A 17,367-nucleotide genomic window follows, 5' to 3' on the forward strand; every position below is an offset into this window, starting at 1 on the left:
GTTTTAATTTATAGCAAATAAATAACTAAATAAATACTTTGGAAAGCAATTAACTTTCTGACACAGGACTCGTGGGGGAATTTGTGCCTTTGCCCTAGAGCTGAGTCTAAAGTTGCCTTTGGTGTTAAGTGTCAAACAGATCATAGCGTGGAGCTGTGCAAAAATATGGAAATAATCAGGAATTACAAGACAATAAATAGAATAAATAGGCTGGTTTGTAATCTAGGTACAAAAACATTTTAATGCACACACACACACACACACACACACACACACACACACACACACACACACACACACACACAGAGCAGGAATGCATCTCACATAGACTTTGAGATGCATTCCTGCTAAGACCACGAGGGCTGTTCCACTTTCAAGTGCACGAGGGCAGTTTTTTTTAAACAATTTAATCACACTTTTGATAAGTCCAGTTTCTTCAGACTTTACCTCAGAGACTTACTCCCTGTTCTTCATATTGCCCACTGCACCACAGGGCTATCAGTAGAAAAGTGAAAGGAATAATACTAAGCAAAAAAATACAGAAGTCTCTACCAAACGATACATTACATGGAATCAGAGGAATGCAAAAACCTTGTTCATTTATCAAACATTTGTTTGAATATTTGTGTAATGTTTCCATTTTGGTGACCATATTTCATTCTAACTGCCGCTTCCAAAGACACTGTATACTCTTCATACATAATATTCAATATTGTGAATCATTACAATATATCCAAAATGGATGTTTCACATCCATGATCCTTTATGCTGCATGTGTCCCCTGACATCATTTATGATGTAAACTAACCAAAATATGAAATAGAAAAAGCTTCTAATTTACAAATATGCCAGGAAGCAAGCTGATATTTGTAACTAAGTAATTTAGTCTAAATCAAACAAAACCACAGAATTAAATATGCTGGTATCATAATCAAATCTTCATAGATTTTGAGCCAAACACTTCTTCTGCCTAAAAATACTTTGTCTTTGGTTACTTAGTGGAGTGAATGAGGACTAATAACTAAACACAACCCCCTCTAAAAGTAAAATAAATTAAAAACAGAAATCTCGTGTATTTTTGGGTGTAACAACCAGAGGTGTGGACTCGAGTCACATGACTTGGACTCGAGTCAGACTCGAGTCATTAATTTTATGACTTTAGACTTGACTTGAAAAAATGTTGTAAGACTTGTGACTTGACTTGGACTTTTACACCAATGACTTGGGACTTGAATTGGACTTGAACCGGTTTACTTGAAAAGACTTGATATTTTACCCCAAATATAAAATTTAACATGCATATTATATAGAGATTGAAAATGTGATGTCATTCACGGGTAGAACCGCAAAGGATTCTGGGAACTCGTGGCAAGCGGTACTAGCGTACGCAGGCTTTCAATTAAAATCAGTTATACAGCGATAAAAAGAAACACAAAAATGTCAAGAAGCTGTTGTATTATTAACTGCAATAGCCGGTCGCATGACAGCCACAGGAAGCCGACGGGTAAAGAGATCGGTTGTTATCGGATTACGTCGTTGAGGAGAAATTGTTCATGTTTCCGAAGTAACAAAGACGCGACGGATGGCCTGGATTGCAGCCATTCAAAGACCAAATATAACGTCCCAGAACACTCCAGCTCACAGGTTAGTCTGCTCCAAGCATTTACACGAAGGTCAGTGTTTTTTAGTAGTTAATACGTCATTTTCATAACATAAATAGTGATATAGGTTACAAGCAAGAACAGAAATTGTCGCGCTATGCTCCTTTATTTATTGTGCATAAATAGTGAATTGTCCTGACACAATATTGCGTTTCGCTTCTGTTATTATGGTACATTGACAAAAACATATACTTTTATTCACAGGATAAAACAGGTTTTTTGTATCACTAATTGCCCAGTACGATTACAGCATACAATATTGTTGTCACTGCTACATTTCTGTGATGGGTACCAGAAATTATTTCCACTACTAATTAATTACCGTTGAGCTCAAAGGTCCTATTAATAAACGGTTAAGGAATGTGTATTTATGACGACAATTTGTGAGACTGGTAAACTTATGATACGTACGATGGTCTTTCGTTCTACACGGTGCATTTCAAGGTCCTGCACCCATCCGTCGGTAAACTGTACCTGGGCTTGTTGCAGTGACCTGAAGTTACTAAACTTCATGAGTGTATGCACTCACTCCAAGAACCGTATAATTATAAATATGCATATAAATATGCTAAGATGAGATAGCTGACTTCATCTAACTAGCAAATGTTGTCCAGGCTACGTTGGTGATACAGTTTTTTTTAATGTGTGTGATATTTTTGTCATGCGATTTTAAAGCTGGTCCTACAACCGCATCCAAGAATAACATGCAGCTTATCTCAGAACTGTCGGTGAAAATTATTCTTGGAGCTAGGTTTAATTGAGCTGCATTTTAAAGAGGTGCAATTTCACAATTTGTGTATATTTTCTAAGTTCACTATTTTGTCATGTGTTGAGAAAAACACAGATTTAAAAATTACATGGTCTAATATTTACATTTAGCATAACTGCAACATTGTTTTTTCGTTTGTTTTTTTTAAAGACTCGAAAGGACTTGAAATTCAAAGTTTCAGACTTGTGACTTGACTCGGACTTTTACACCAGTGACTTGAGACTCGACTCTGACTTGCCTGACATTACTTGAGACTTGACTTGAGACTTGAAGATAAAGACTTGAGACTTACTTGAGACTTGCAAAACAATGACTTGGTCCCACCTCTGGTAACAACGGACCTAATTTCTCATTCAGTATTGTGGTCATTCATGTCAAAAATGACTGTCAAAAGTGCCTTAAGTAGGTTGTGTGCTGTTTTGCAGTAATATTGATGTTTCAGATTAAAGAAACACAGATAATATTACATTGTGGCAATTTTGTTTCTATTCGGATGTTAATAAAATATGTGTGTGCTGTGGCACAGTGTTTTGGTACAGAGTTTTCAAAGGTCCTCACCTTTAACTTGTTATAGTGAAATCTACTTGACTGGCACTCTTTAGCTTCTTGCTCAACAAAGAGCAATAGTATTTTTTAAAGGATTTTTTTTACATCAAAAATACAAAGATTACATTTCTGAGATCACAGTCTAAATGAAATTATTTGAGTCTGTGTTTTATGAAGAAAACATACCTGACCTGGCTTGGCATCTTCGCATATTGAGGCTTCATATGGTGTGGCCAGTTCAGGTGGATTGTCATTCACATCAAGTATCCGAATGCTCACTGATGTTTGGGATGCCATTGTGTGGTTATCTACAAAAGAATGATACAGAAAATAAAAGTTGTGTAAAGAGCTGTGGCAGAAATGTGCATTTGCATTTGCATAATATTATCTCACTATAACTATAGTGTTTGGGGGAAGCCGACAACTGGCAGTGAAACAACAGGTTCTTAGACTGCTCCGACTGTATGTGTCTTTTTTTCCACAGGCATTTTTCTTTTCTTTATTTACCACATGAAAGAGATGAGGTAAAGTTTTAGTTTAACCAGAATATTCATAACGGCCCGGGTTGCACACATGTAACTGAAACCTAAAATTCAGGCTTATGTGTAACTACAGGGAATTTGTGTTGTGCCAATATGCTACTAAACACATAGCAGTGTGTAGTATTTGGTGCTCCCTTCTGGATATTGACAGAGGACTGCAGCTGCTGCTAAAAATCCTGCCAATGTGCTGATTTTTCTATAAGAGAGTGGTGTTGATTTCCAAGAATCCATAGACAAAACACTTAATGCACCCTTGTTAGCCTTTAGCAGACAAGACAAAGACACATCTCCCAGTAGGAACCAGAAAGTAGTTTAGTAGCTATGTGCTGAAGGGTTTTGTTAACTTAAAATACATCCACTGCCTGAAAAAACACTTTTGTATGCCAGTGAGTGACATAAAAATGGCACCAAAGATGCTAGTTTTGTAGTTTCTCCTAGTTTCTCTAGGTACTCACTATCTGATAATGAAGTGAAAAGAGACACACCTCAGCAAATGAGAACTACATGCTTGTGACAAAATTGCAAATGTAGTACTATCATTTTCTTTCTTAAGCCAGTGTCAGCTAGATACATCCAGATATATAACACCACAACACACTCTCAAGACATTTTTCTTAATGGGCAAAAATATAAATGTGGGAGTTGAGAAGATTATATAATTAGTACAATCAAAACCCACTTCAAATTAGCTTGACTTCTCCTTGAATCTTAATTCCCATTCTCAATCATATGATAATGTCTGATGGAGTTTCCATTTTCTCATAAAACACTGTTTGCAGTACAGAAGGGAGCCTTAGGCCTCCCGTGTGCATGTGTGTGTGTGTGTGTGTGTGTGTGTGTGTATGAGAGCTTAAGTTAGTGGAAAAAAGAAAGAAAATGAAAAGAAGAATGGTGTGTGTGTGTGTGTGTGTGTGTGTGTGTGTGTGTGTGTGTGTGTGTGTGTGTGTTGGGAGAATGGGTGGGGCGGGGGGCTCCCGGTTGCTGCAAGTGTTAGTCAGGATATGGTAGGTTAATTGTAGTGCACACTTGATGAATAAATCAGTATACACAGCTGTCACCACCTAGTTTATGCATCTGAGTGGCACCCTACAGAAAATGTAACAACATGCAGCTACTGACAATTACCCAGTGGTTGAATATACACATAAATCAGTTCCAAGTGTTCCACTGAATGAATTTAAATTGTTGTAATTATGTAAATCTGGAAGATAGTTAAGCACAATAAAGTGAACTCACTCATACAAATAAGTGCCTAGTAATTATTAATCCTTATACATAGTACGTAACAACCAAATTAACACAGTCAAGTGATCAAGATGAGAGCTTTTTAATTGAATATTAGTGCTACTAACTATTTCTATACAGAAGTTAAACTCTGTGGGGTTTTTTTTGCTGCTCTTAATTTACTAAATCTAATTAATGTTGCACTTTCTATTAAAAAAACGGTAGTTTTAGTGCAACAAATGATAAATATTTTCGAAAACCAAAATGGACCTGGAAACTGGACTGTAGTCCTTGAAAAGATGCCTACCTTCCTTAACATCCACGGTTTTATAGACTGTCATTATCTTCTCTTTTTTTAGGATGTGGTTTCATTGCAAGACATTAAGTCCTCAACACTGGCATGTCTGTAAATGTGTGTGCTTAAAATAAAAACTCTCCACCACTCTGTGGGAATTGGTTGTCCCACCACAACTTCACACTTGTTTTTTTTTTTGCCTCAAGGTTATTATAGGGATAAACTGACGCTTGAGGTTAAACTATGGGTAAACTTAAAGCTGTGTTTTTTTCTTCATGTGTGTGAGCAACCACATGATGGAAAATTCCAGAGCTTACAAACACAATTATTGGGCCACACTCCAAGTAAAAGAAAAATGACAAGACAGATTTACTAAAGACAGCAAAGCAAACTAATGGTCATCAGACTATAGCAGATAAATTCTCCAGCTCTCTCTCACCACATAGTTCTGTCTAACAGTTGCACAGCAGCTAATGAGAATGCTGGTCTCAACTAATAGCATAATCCTCACATCAATGCAGGGTTTTAATTGACTGCTTTTTGCCAGAGCAGCAAGAGCATAAATGCAAAAAGAGCTCCACCAGTCCTAGATATCTCTTTTTCGTCTTCTAATTTCATCTTCACATTATTCTGTTGTCCCCGCTGTGCCAGAATGAAAACCAGCAATCACCAGATGTTACACATTTTACATTTCAATTCCCAGAACTGAAAAGAGATGAAATAATGTGAGAAAGCGCCTACCACCACAGACTCTCTTCATCGGGACAAAAAAATAAATAAAAAATAAAAAAACAAAAAAAGCGTATTCAGTGAGACAGGTTCATTCATGTGGACCAAGTGGTGCTGTTCTAAATCTGTCTACAGCTAGTGTAGAAGAATAAAAAAGGATCTCAACAGATTATTGGCATGCTCTGCATCTGTGCTGCACATACCAGCTGTCGAGAATCTTACAGAAAGACTGTCTCTAAGGTGCTGAATTATACTGACATAACTTCAGGGAAGACAGATACAGTATGTGAGTGCTTGCTTGTCTCCTCACACATGTGGATGGCTGCATGTGTGTAGGTGTGTGTCAGGACTGTTACAATGCTCGGGACCAAATGGTTTATTGTCTATGCTGGAGGAGACAGTTTGGTTTAAAATGTCACTTTTGTCAGGAGAGATAAATAAGGATACAAATGTACTCGGGAGCGTGTACTTTTCGTCTCATTTCTGAGCCGGAGGCCTGTCCATACTGCCTGCAAAGATTTGCAGTATTACAGTTTTTTTCTTTTCTCTTGTTGCATAGCTCCAATTTTACACTGACAACCCAGGCTATCAGAAATCTCTTCAGTATATCTTTTTTTTTTTTTTTCTTTTTTTTTTTTTGGCCTGTCCCGTTTGGCTCTTTTGCCATCAGAATTGTTGTCTAAAGGCAAAGAAAGATGCCCAACGGATTTACTTTACCAAATTGACCATCCCAGCCTTGCCGTAATGGTCCATTTGATTCACCTTTTATTGTTTATTTTATTTTCACTTACTGAATATGGGACAGACTTGACTGGGGGAAAGAAGGGGAGAAAGAAAGAGGGAAAGAGAAACAGCTGAGAAGAGGGACGGGGGAGAAGGGCAAAAACCAAAAACCAACAGAATGAGCAGAAAAAGAAAAAAAAGAAGAAAAAAAAGAAAAAAAATGCATATATCAATCACCTGGGTAATAGAGTAATAGAATAAACAACATCACAATGATATATGGGAATATGACAGTAAATACTAAATATTAAACATTATTGTGCAGCACATAAGATCAACAGAACACAGTGTGCTTTGAGGTAGGAGCCAAAAAGGGTGTAGTTTGTGGGTGTGATCACCCGTGTGTACACCTGTGAGCATGGACGCGTTTGTTTTTTGTTTTTTAAAAGGTTCCTTCATGTAATGATCTGCTAGAGGGTGTGGGGGAGCCACAGCCCCGTCCTCCAGGGCATGAAGCAGGTATGGAGGAGATCAAAACTCCAGACATCCAGAGGCCCCCAGAACACAAGAGACCAAGGAAGACCAACAGAGGGGCAGCCGCGCCACTGTCCCAGAAAGAGCTGAGGAGAGTCCCAGATGAGGGCTCACTCAGCAGCCGCGGAGCAGAAGCCAGGGGGAGTTGCAGTGACGCGCCCGTGAGCTCCGCCGGCAGCCAGCCGTGCCTGAGTGACCGAGCCCCAGGCCGAGAGGCCGGGGACACCCCACCTCCGAAGTGGCCCGAGCAAGCCCCAGGCCCCAGGCCCCGATAAGCGGCCGCCAAGGAGTGAGCCGGTGTGTACCTGGACGCCCATCCCCGGACACAAAGAACCACCAACGCACCGATGTCTGAGGGAGTCCGCCACTGGCAGGGGAAGTGGTGGTAGGGGGAGATAGGCCTCCAAACCTTGGAGGGCCTAAGATGTCCCCAGAGAGGTGGCGCCTGACACCCAACCTGACATATAGACACAGAAATACAGGCACACACATATACAAACATCCATTCCCACCCTCATGCTCTCATATACACTTACTCCACACTCAACCAACGTGGAGACAGACATAAAGAGACGCTGTACACACGATCACACTCCCCAAGCGTACTCTACAAACCGGGTCTAGGTACCCTTGCCCCTGGAGGGGGGAACTGCACCCAGACCCAGGTGGTGTTACCCTTTTCCCTGCGGTGGGGGGAGGCAGACCGCCCCGACTCCGCAGCAGCAGGGAGGCCCCACACTCCAGACCGCAGTCGGACGGCCAACTCCTCCTCCTAGCCCCCCCGCTCCAGCAGGTCGCAGAGAATGGGGGTGAGAGAAGACTCCAAACCTCCCTCCACCCGCTCATTGTAGTGTTGATGCATGTGTGTTCTAAGGTGCATTTAAAACCCAGGAGGGCTTGGAGCTACCTGCCAGAGAGCAGCAGGTAAGCGCATGGTCCCTCCTGCTGGCCCTCAATGTCTACGTGTATTTAACATTGAGAGGTGGGCAACGACGCCAGGGGTGGGGTGTACACCCTGATGGTACTTTGGATTCCGTGTATCGTGCCCACCCCCAAGATCCTATATGTATGTGTAATGAGAGTGTGAGTAATGTGAATGTCTAAGTTGTGGGATAAAATTGAGGCAGAGGCAGCCAGAAGGGGACAGGGGGGGGGAGGGGTGGCCTCCTCTGCACCCTGGTGACATACCCCTACTCCAAGGTCCTGCATGTGTGGGTGGTTGTGGTGGAGCGGGAAGAGGGAGGCAGCTGGAGATGGGGAGGGAAGGAAGGGAGGGGCAAGTGACCCCTCCCTGGGGCCAGCTCCCCCACTGACCCCAGTAGGCACCCCCATACTCCGCGACCCACCAGGGAAAGGGGGCCCAGGCCCATCCAGACCGGGGCCCAGTGCAGCAGCGCCCCCCGGCCCCACAGAGCCCGGGACAGTCCACCCAACCCCACCACAGAGAAAACTGCACCCACCCCACCATCCACTCTTCTTCCAGACTACATAAGACAATAAACACCCAGGCTGAGATCTTCCTCCACCTCTCCTGTATCTCCCCCTCCTGTAGAGAGAGCCCCTGAGGAGAGGAAAGCTCCTGCAAGATGTGACAATCTTCCCCACCAGTTGAAGAGCCCCCCAGGTGGCTCGATGCACCGGCGGCACCCTGCTCCAGGGCTGGGCCCCCATGCACCCACCCGCCCACAACCCCAGCAACACACCAACCAGGACCCAAGCCCCCGAGGCCCGGCCCGAGCCCCAGCCCAGAGACGGAGCGCCCCCAGAACCTCACGCCCATCCCGGACCCACCCAGGGGCAGCCAGGCTACCAGGTCAGTAACCCACGTCCGTCAGCACAGACCCCCGTCAGCACAGACCCTCTTCAGTATATCTTGTGTGACTGAGAATTGCTAGTTATGAACAATCGCTTTTAAGCACAAAAATTGAATGGGTCCTGAACATTGTCAATTACTTAAAACTTGTAACATTTTATCGGGGATGCTTATTAACCTTTTAGATCTTTTCAAGTAGAACATTTTAAGAAGTCTCAAAGATGTGCTGGTTTTATATGCTTCTCCATTATTGTCCCGAAAGAACTGAAGAGGGTAAAAAATACAGGGAAAGTCTGTGGGAAAAAGTTTTTTGTCTTGATCTGTAAACACTTTCCCGTTGAGCTTATGGGCTCCTGTCTATCTTTTAATAGAAGATTACCTGTTATATTAAAGTCCACGCTCATTGGCTAATGACACGTCAAATCACAAGTCACTAGCCAATGAGTTTTTGAATTCACAGTCAGACCTGCTTCCTCATCATGCCCATTTTTTGCAACCATGATAACAATGGCACAACAGTTCTTCTCAAGGTTTCAAAGCAGGACATTAGAAACCAGTGGATGACATCACAGTAGCTAAGTCCATCTTCCATGAGGTGGTGAGCTGTACCAAGCTTAGCACAATCCAAAACATCAGAACATGCTTATTCGTGAATATTTAAAGCATCCTATTTACAGTTATTTTCCTTATGGAATACTGTTGCAGTGTAATAATGTGATTACATTTATTGTCAGTGCTGAAAGGTGTGAACACTTTACATAGAAAGTTGACAATCCTTTCATACTTTGCTCTTTAGATTCATCTTACCTTCGCATTTTCTAACTTTGACTAAAAAGAGATACTGATCTCTCTTCAGCATCTTCCAACAAACGTGTGATTCATTTGGATTTGCAGAGAATAATGTTCTAACACCATAAAAAAATCAAAGAGTGTGTGTTTTGTTTGCCAGACAGCAAGTGAGAAAAGTTATGCTGTAGAAAATGTTTCTTCTCTGCAACGGTGCAAGAGATAAAGACTTTCAGTTACTTCAGTATCTTTTTGCCCTCAGGGTGATGTTCTTTTTTCCCACCTACCTGTCTGGGGAAAAAAGCAGTTTTGCAAGGTGATATCATACTTGCTATCAGTTCTCGAAAATTATATGTCACTCTAACTTAACCTGATACGTTTCTGCGGAGAAGATTGTCAGGAAGTACGAGTACTGTGGCTAGTGACAGTACATTAAATGTTGTTCCCGTACTCGGGAGGTTCTGCGTTTTCTGGAGGGGAGACAAGCAGTGCATAGATGAGAGGCTTTTTTTGCCAGTGATAGTGTCTGCAGGAGATGTTGCACCTTTTAATTGGGTGATTTCAAAGACATACTATGTGTGCATGTTTGTATTTGAAACTAAAACATCTTTACTCAGGCACATATGGAGTAATTGACATTTAGGTGTTTTTCAGTTTTGCAACAGAGGTTAATCCTGGGGCATTTACGCCAAGCATTGTCAGGAAGCAGTTGTCACTTGTCCGATACTGATACATGGGCAGTACAACAGTTCAAAGGTCAGTAATGAACTGGGATAATTAAGGGTTGTGCCACAAAATTTCCAGTTTTAACAATGTCCTCAGACACACTGACCTTGTGGCTGTCTAGCTTTAATGAGCAGAAGGGCCGAAATAAAAAAGCGAACAAAATCATTATGGAGAAAATGAAGTCCCTTCTTAAAATACTTTAGCTCATAGCTTCACAAGTATATGCCTCTCTCCCCCCCCGCTCTATTTCCATCTCTCTTGTGGCCTTTCTGTGTCTACTTATTCTATCTCTTTCTGTCTGCTTTCTGTATGTGTACAGCTCTCAGGACTCCATGAACGGGTGATAAAGAGACATAGTGGATGGGAATTTTGATGGCATTGACCACTGACTCTGTCTGTGTGGATGTTTCCACCAATGGCAATGAGAGAGGCTTTATCTTTCAAGTGCAGGCATGTGTTTATGTCTGATATTGAAAGGTGTACGGTTGCTTTAAATGTTCAATTAACATTAAAACGTGTTTATGAGATAATGCCAAGCACAAAGAGGCAGACCACAAAAGGCTCCAAATTGCTCTGGGAGGACTCAGAAAGGCTAATTTTGTCTTAATGTTTGTGGTGGAAGAGACTGCTTACTATTCAGATTGGGCAGTATTGATTATTGGGGTAATCACAGTCTAGGGCAGACCTTCCCAAAGTGTGGGGCCCGCCCGCCCCCCCCCCCCCCATTGCAGAGGGGGCGCAGTATGAAAAGGGGGAACAAAACACTTGGCCACTGCTAGCACGGGGCGCCCACAGAAACGCAAAGCAGGAGGTGAAGCATCGCTGAATATGTTTCCAAACCAACTTCATTCTAAGCCAAAGACTAGAAAATATGGTGAAGCATATCTGCCCTTTGGTTTCACCTGCACAAGTGCCGAGGTAGGTCTCCCCTGCAGAATTGGTTTTCCCTGTGTCGGGAGCGCGCTGGGCTCTTCAAATCACGGACTAACAGTGTCCCACAGTTTTGCACAGAGGGGCATTTTTTGAAAAATGCATTGATAGCAATGTTGAATATTATTACACGTGAAAAAAAAACAACTACAGTAAAATAATTACACCGTGATGCCTCTGCCTTTCTAAATGGAGGGACAGTAACTGCGTGTGTATATGTAAGCATGTAAAACCTGAGGATAGTAAGATTAACAGTAATAGTATATATGCATTCGTCTCTATCTGCCATTCTGCATTTCATGTCATGTAAACGTGGCGCACAGCGTGACGTGAAAAAAGGCACATACCTTTGACGTTGCGTGAGGAACTCTGTATTCCTCGTCCACACGTAAACTGAAAAAAAATGAGTTTTAAAAAATCTCCGGTTTCGGTGATAGGAAACACCGTTTACGTGTGGACGAAACAGCTGCGTTTTCAAAAATACCCGTGTAGGTGTGGACGTAGCCTGAAAGAGTTAGTAGTTTATTTTATTACTACCTGTCATTTATTGCAGATTACTTGAATTTGCTTAATTGTTTACTAAGTGTTTGAGGTGTGAAAGAAACCGCAATGGAGCAAAATATGGGTGTGTGTGGATGGAGGATGTGTGCGTGCATGTGTGCGAGAAGGGGGGGGGACATTTTTCTTGTAAAACAAAGGGGGGCCGAGCAAAAAATGATTGGGAACCACTGGTCTAGGGGAATATGATTGAGGAACAAATATGAAGACATTTTAAATTCAGCTTTGTTTGTGGTATTATTTTTTTTCCGCTTCTATGTGTAGTGCTGGATACCAGTTAGATGCAGAATGCAATCTCCCCTGCTTTCACTGCAACCCTCAAATCACTTCATCTGTAAAAGATTGAAAAAGTGAGGAACACCAGGCTTTCTCCTTTTTCAAGTTTGCTCCTAATGGTATAGTAATAACTTCCCCAGCTTCCTCAAGTTATTACATTCTTCATTTTCTTTGCTGTGACAAAAGAACCCAATGAGATGAAAAAAATGTAAGCTCTTCATTCATTTTCAGCAATGTATTCATCAACTCATCGACAAGCAAGAAAGCGATGACTATATTTTTCTCCTGGAAGAAAAACGAGAGTAGTGCATAGCTGCCTTTGATCTGCGACCAACAGTTTTTCTTGTTATGGTCAATGAAAATAAACGATATATTCTGTCACTGTGTTCAAATGTAAAAAAGTAGAAGAAAGTGTGTGTCAAAACAGTGAAGTCTAGAAAGAAACGATTGAAAATAGTATTACTCTCAAAGAGAAAGTCTTTAAAGCTTATGAGATCTATCGCAAATTGTAAAATCTGTACAAATAAACCAAATCTTAAAAAGATGCCATAAAAGTTCTGCTCATATTACTGCTGTTTCTAGGTTAAACCTCGAGTTATACTCATATTAAAAGACATAAAAGCCATTCAGTCATATACCAAAGAAATAGTAATGATGACATTGGTTTGAGGTTGTCTGTCACCCCTTATAACCCCTGCTGGGAGTCAGCAAATGCTAGAAAGCCAATTTAACTTGTACAATCATTGGCAGGCACTGGGTGTAAACAAAGCTAGCCAATCATTTTGCTTTTTTGTTTTAAAAATTCGGCTGCAAATTGCTCAAACACATGTACATTTTGTTAATTTTAGTTGAAATGTCAGGCAAATTACATCTTGTCTCTTTAAACAGTACAATCCAGTTTAAGGACACAACTTTTTCTTTCTTTGTTTTTTGGTAACTCGTTTGTAATCTGACTTCAACATTAGCTGATACTTTTCTAAAACTGAATTTTTGCTTCATTAGAACGCACACAGTTGCTTTCACAAGTAACTTTGAAATATTCAAACATTAGGTCTTCTAATGTCACACTTTAGGATAAACAAGTCAAAATAAATCAGTAAAATAACTCATTTTGTTTCCAATTGAAACTATAGTGTTCTAATAAACGGTCAGAAAAGTTGGCAAATTAGAATATTTAATGATAAATAATATTACACTAGTATTAGGTTGTACAGAGTGTTAAACTCAGAGTTTGAAATGGCTTGCAATGTACCTGCTTCTACAGCCTTCACAGTGATATTGTGCCAGCCTGCAGTCTCTCTGTCCAAAATCTTTCCCAGCGTGATGGCACCAGAGTCAGGATCAATATGAAAGATCATCTCCTGGTCTGTAGTCCGATCGATGGAGAACCTATTACAACAAACAATAAAATTAGGATGTAAATGTTAAAGTCAATACAAAAATGGATGAATAATTACAATGAATGATTTATTTATTCATTTCATTTTTTAAGTAACTTAATTATGTTGTGTCTTTAAGATTGTCTTAAAGGCTAAAAAAAGACACCTGTAGATAACATTTTGCAGTAGTTATACACGGTTATGACAAGCGTTGAAACATTTTTTGAAAGCATTTACAGGAGACTTGCCACAAGCTCTGTGACCCTAATAGAGCTATGCCCCTTCACATATACTGACTCGTTCTTTTCTTATGCAGAGAAAAAAAAAATGCATTAAATTTTCATTGTGCACTCTAGAAAAAAACACAAATTCATCTTTCCTTCTTTGGGGTATGCGCTGCTCTCAAAAGACTGGTGAGTCAACAAAAATCTGCTGAAATATTTTGTTATTCTTAATTATTTTCTGCACACACACACCATTCTTAATCAAGTCTACATAAACCACCTCATGATAGCCTATTTGTCAAGGAAACCAGCCAGCAATACCTAGTAACATGGTTACATGTTACAGAAAGCATAGAAATTCATAGCAGGTTTTGATTTTACATGTTTTAGAAAAACAAACAAACAAACAAACAATGATAAATATTAGCATGTTCTGTTTATATTTCACTCATGCTATGTAATGTCATTAAAAAAACTAATTGTGATCATTCAGTCTTAGAGCATTAACATATTTTTACTGTTTAAAAAGCTAAGTTTTTAAAATACTGTGCTAACATGATATACTATTGCACAAATAAACATAATACCTACAATATAGGTTCTGTATATATAGGTGTCATCATGTGCATAGCTCTGTTAAATCTTAGTGTAACATCCCATTTAGGGCACATATTTGGCTGTATTAGATTTACAACGGAGAGTCTCCCAGTGCAGTCTCTCCCATCATGACAATCAAACCTCCTTTGTTTGGAACACAATGCAACTGCAATTTACAACAATCCAATCACTCCTGCTTCCCACACAGTTTTGAATAGTATTGGCCGTTATTACTTAATGTTGTAATTTGTCACTATGTCACAAATTTTAGGTGCTTTTCACACTTCTAAGTAGTTTCACACAAAACCACAGTAGGGCTGTTCCGGATGACGATATAAAAACGTCTATCGTTTCATTTTATCATTTCATGGTGGCGCAAAATAAACTGTTTACGGCAATATTTTTTCATCGTTTTGATGGTCACTGTAGTGGCTATATTAATTTCTTAAAGTTCTCTCTTTCTCTTATATTTAATATAACCACACTATGGACGGACAAGCACCTGTTTTTATGCGTTGTGGTTAGCAACAACGACGGTAACACCATCGCGTGTCCACTTGTATATGTTCCACGTAAACCTTTCACAATAAAGCTCAAGATCCTGTTGAGACTTTTCAAAATAAAATGAATCATCTGAAAGAGCAGATTATTTACGGATGAGAAGTAAAAAAGAGCCGCCAGGTGCTAAAAAGTAAACCTTAGACTCATTTTTGTGATTTATATCGTTATCGGGAGGATAGAATTCTTATATCGGGATATGAGATTTTGGTCATATCGCACAGCCCTAAACTACAGTGTGAATTTTATGGATATGGTTTGTATACAGATATATGTTGTAGAATATATGCATGCATATAGTGCAGTGAAAGCATAAAGTACTATAAATTCCTTTTAAATTATACATAAGCACATGAACATATCTGCTGTCCACTGCCAGCTGCCACTTGTTTTCACCAAGTCAACATAAATGTCTGTTCTACAAAAGCTTTCTTGCCAATCTGTTCCACAGAGCGTGCATTTGATCATTTCCTCTGTATAATTATACAGTTGATAGATAACTATCAATATATAGTTGATAGAGGATATGCTATCAGAGATCATGAGCTTGGTAACTCTATTCAGTAGGTAATTCCTCGCTAACATCTCCCATCCCCCTTTGTCTCAATAACTTACTCGCTTAGTGAAGACACATGTGTAGCCCAGCTAGAAAAAAAGAGCAGTGGAAAGTAGTTTTTTTTCATGTATAATGTAAAGAATTTAGTCATTTCTTTTTTCTTTTATGTTTAAAGGAAGATGTGGACCAATAAGATTATCTGTTGTCATTTAACTTGGCCAATCAGCAATGAGCTCCCAGTGACCCTTGCTGTTGACCTTGATCCTGTGTTGCCATTTCGTTCCTGTTCATATAATGCCATGTGCCAGAGAAACTAATGTTCCCGAAGTCGAATCGCTAGGAGTTAAAAGCAAGTCTGCTGCAGTTGTTTTTGGTTGTTCAGAGTTTCACCCTGTCAACGGTGAGTACGAAAAGTGGGGAAAACCTAATTTGTTAAGGATAAAAAGGGCAGACTTAACGGGACGGCGAGTCCGCTAGCCGCTAAGCTAACTGCTAGCGCTCACGCTAGCAGAATTTGACTGTGTTCTGTGTGTGAAATGGCTAGTGACTGCAATCATATTACGTTTAAGAAAAAAAAAACAAAAGAAATGGTGCTAATCAGTTTTATGTTTAACAAGTTAATCCAATTGTACGCCGATTCTCAGATTTTCAGTTGTGTTCTTTGAGTTGGTTATAATGCACAAGTCTGGTGAGCTACTGTGAGTTGCTGACTGCAGCTACAGTGTTAACTATAGAAGCTGTGTTTTTTTTGAGAACATTGTCAGCCGTCAGGTTGATAAAATTATAGCTCATCTAAGAGGATATGATGCTGCAGTGATATAATTTTGTTGTACAACAGAGCTAGCTGAATTAAGATATAGAGTTACACTAATACTTATTGTTCATTTTTGAATGTTTTAAGTAAGTGTGGCTGTTTCACAACGGTGAATGTGACTATATGGACCTGTGACCTGTTTATAGGTCAGGTTTTTTTGTTATCTGGTAAAAGGATGACTCGACAGACGGACCCAGTCTGAAGCAAGCCCCATCGAGGAGCAGTGATTCCACAGTTCCAGTTAACTGGATGGCGAGCCAACCCGAAATTGAAAAGGATTTGTCAAGGTTTTATTGAAGCCAAAGTTTCGTTCCCATTGAAGCTTCAGATACCTGCAGGACTATGAACTTTCTTCCTTCATCGGAGTGTGGTAGGACAAACATTAAACAAACTGAACGGGCCCCAACGATCCATCAGTTATCAGACATTATCCACTCATATAATTGACTCAGAGAAAGCTGTATGCGCGCACTTTTATTTAGTTTGTTATTTTGGGGGAAATATTTTGTATTTTATTTTATTGTTTTTTCATTACATTGTTGCAGCTGCTGTGTGTCAAATATAACAAATTTGTGAACAGTATATTGTGGTGTGGTCTCTTCTTATTGGTGTTTATACCTTGGGCTCCTGCCGATCCTAGATCTTCTGATACTGGCTAGTGGGAGTTCGGTCATTCTTAATAATAATTCACAAGTTGGGTTACACATGCATAAACACAAAGCCTACTTTTATGTTCATAGACACACATATAATTCTGACTGCCGGCTGCCAAGACATTGGTGAATGACAGCGCTGCCATTGTGTTTTACTTTATTACACCTAGAACTCTGAGCCTCATGCATTTTTAAGTCTTTCACAAGGTAATTTGCACAGGCCCTGTGTGTGTCGCCGTATACTCTGCCAGTGAGACTATCTTAGACCTTATCTACATTCCCTTCTCACATTGCAATTGCTCCTCCGAGGATATATAAACCAAAGACCTTCAAACACAAGATTACTAGATTATATTGTTTTATCACACATGTTGATCTGAGAGAAAAATGTTCTGTACACTGTCATCAATTGTTAACGTAACAATGCTGTTTGGATTTTCATCTTCAAGAGAAATTATTAAGGAAATTGTCTTT

General features: G+C 40.1%; 1 protein-coding gene and 1 long non-coding RNA gene across 3 annotated transcripts in view; one reads left to right on the top strand and one right to left on the bottom strand.

Annotated features, from left to right (window-relative positions):
• Nucleotides 1-17,367, bottom strand: part of cdh22 (cadherin 22) — a 194,670-nt gene that overhangs the window by 28,894 nt on the left and 148,409 nt on the right. For both annotated transcript variants that reach the window (XM_076884303.1, XM_004547639.4), the window contains 2 exons: nucleotides 13,365-13,501; nucleotides 3,163-3,284 (listed from right to left, as the gene is read on the bottom strand). In XM_076884303.1, the coding sequence (XP_076740418.1) occupies nucleotides 3,163-3,284; nucleotides 13,365-13,501 (259 nt within the window). The remainder of the gene's footprint in view (nucleotides 1-3,162; nucleotides 3,285-13,364; nucleotides 13,502-17,367) is intronic.
• Nucleotides 15,509-16,822, top strand: LOC143418672 (uncharacterized). Its single transcript, XR_013098705.1, has 2 exons — nucleotides 15,509-15,826; nucleotides 16,387-16,822. It is a non-coding gene; the product is annotated as an uncharacterized LOC143418672 (long non-coding RNA).

Source organism: Maylandia zebra, linkage group LG5 (assembly GCF_041146795.1).
Source record: "Maylandia zebra isolate NMK-2024a linkage group LG5, Mzebra_GT3a, whole genome shotgun sequence".
In the NCBI taxonomy this organism is placed as follows: Eukaryota; Metazoa; Chordata; class Actinopteri; order Cichliformes; family Cichlidae; genus Maylandia; species Maylandia zebra.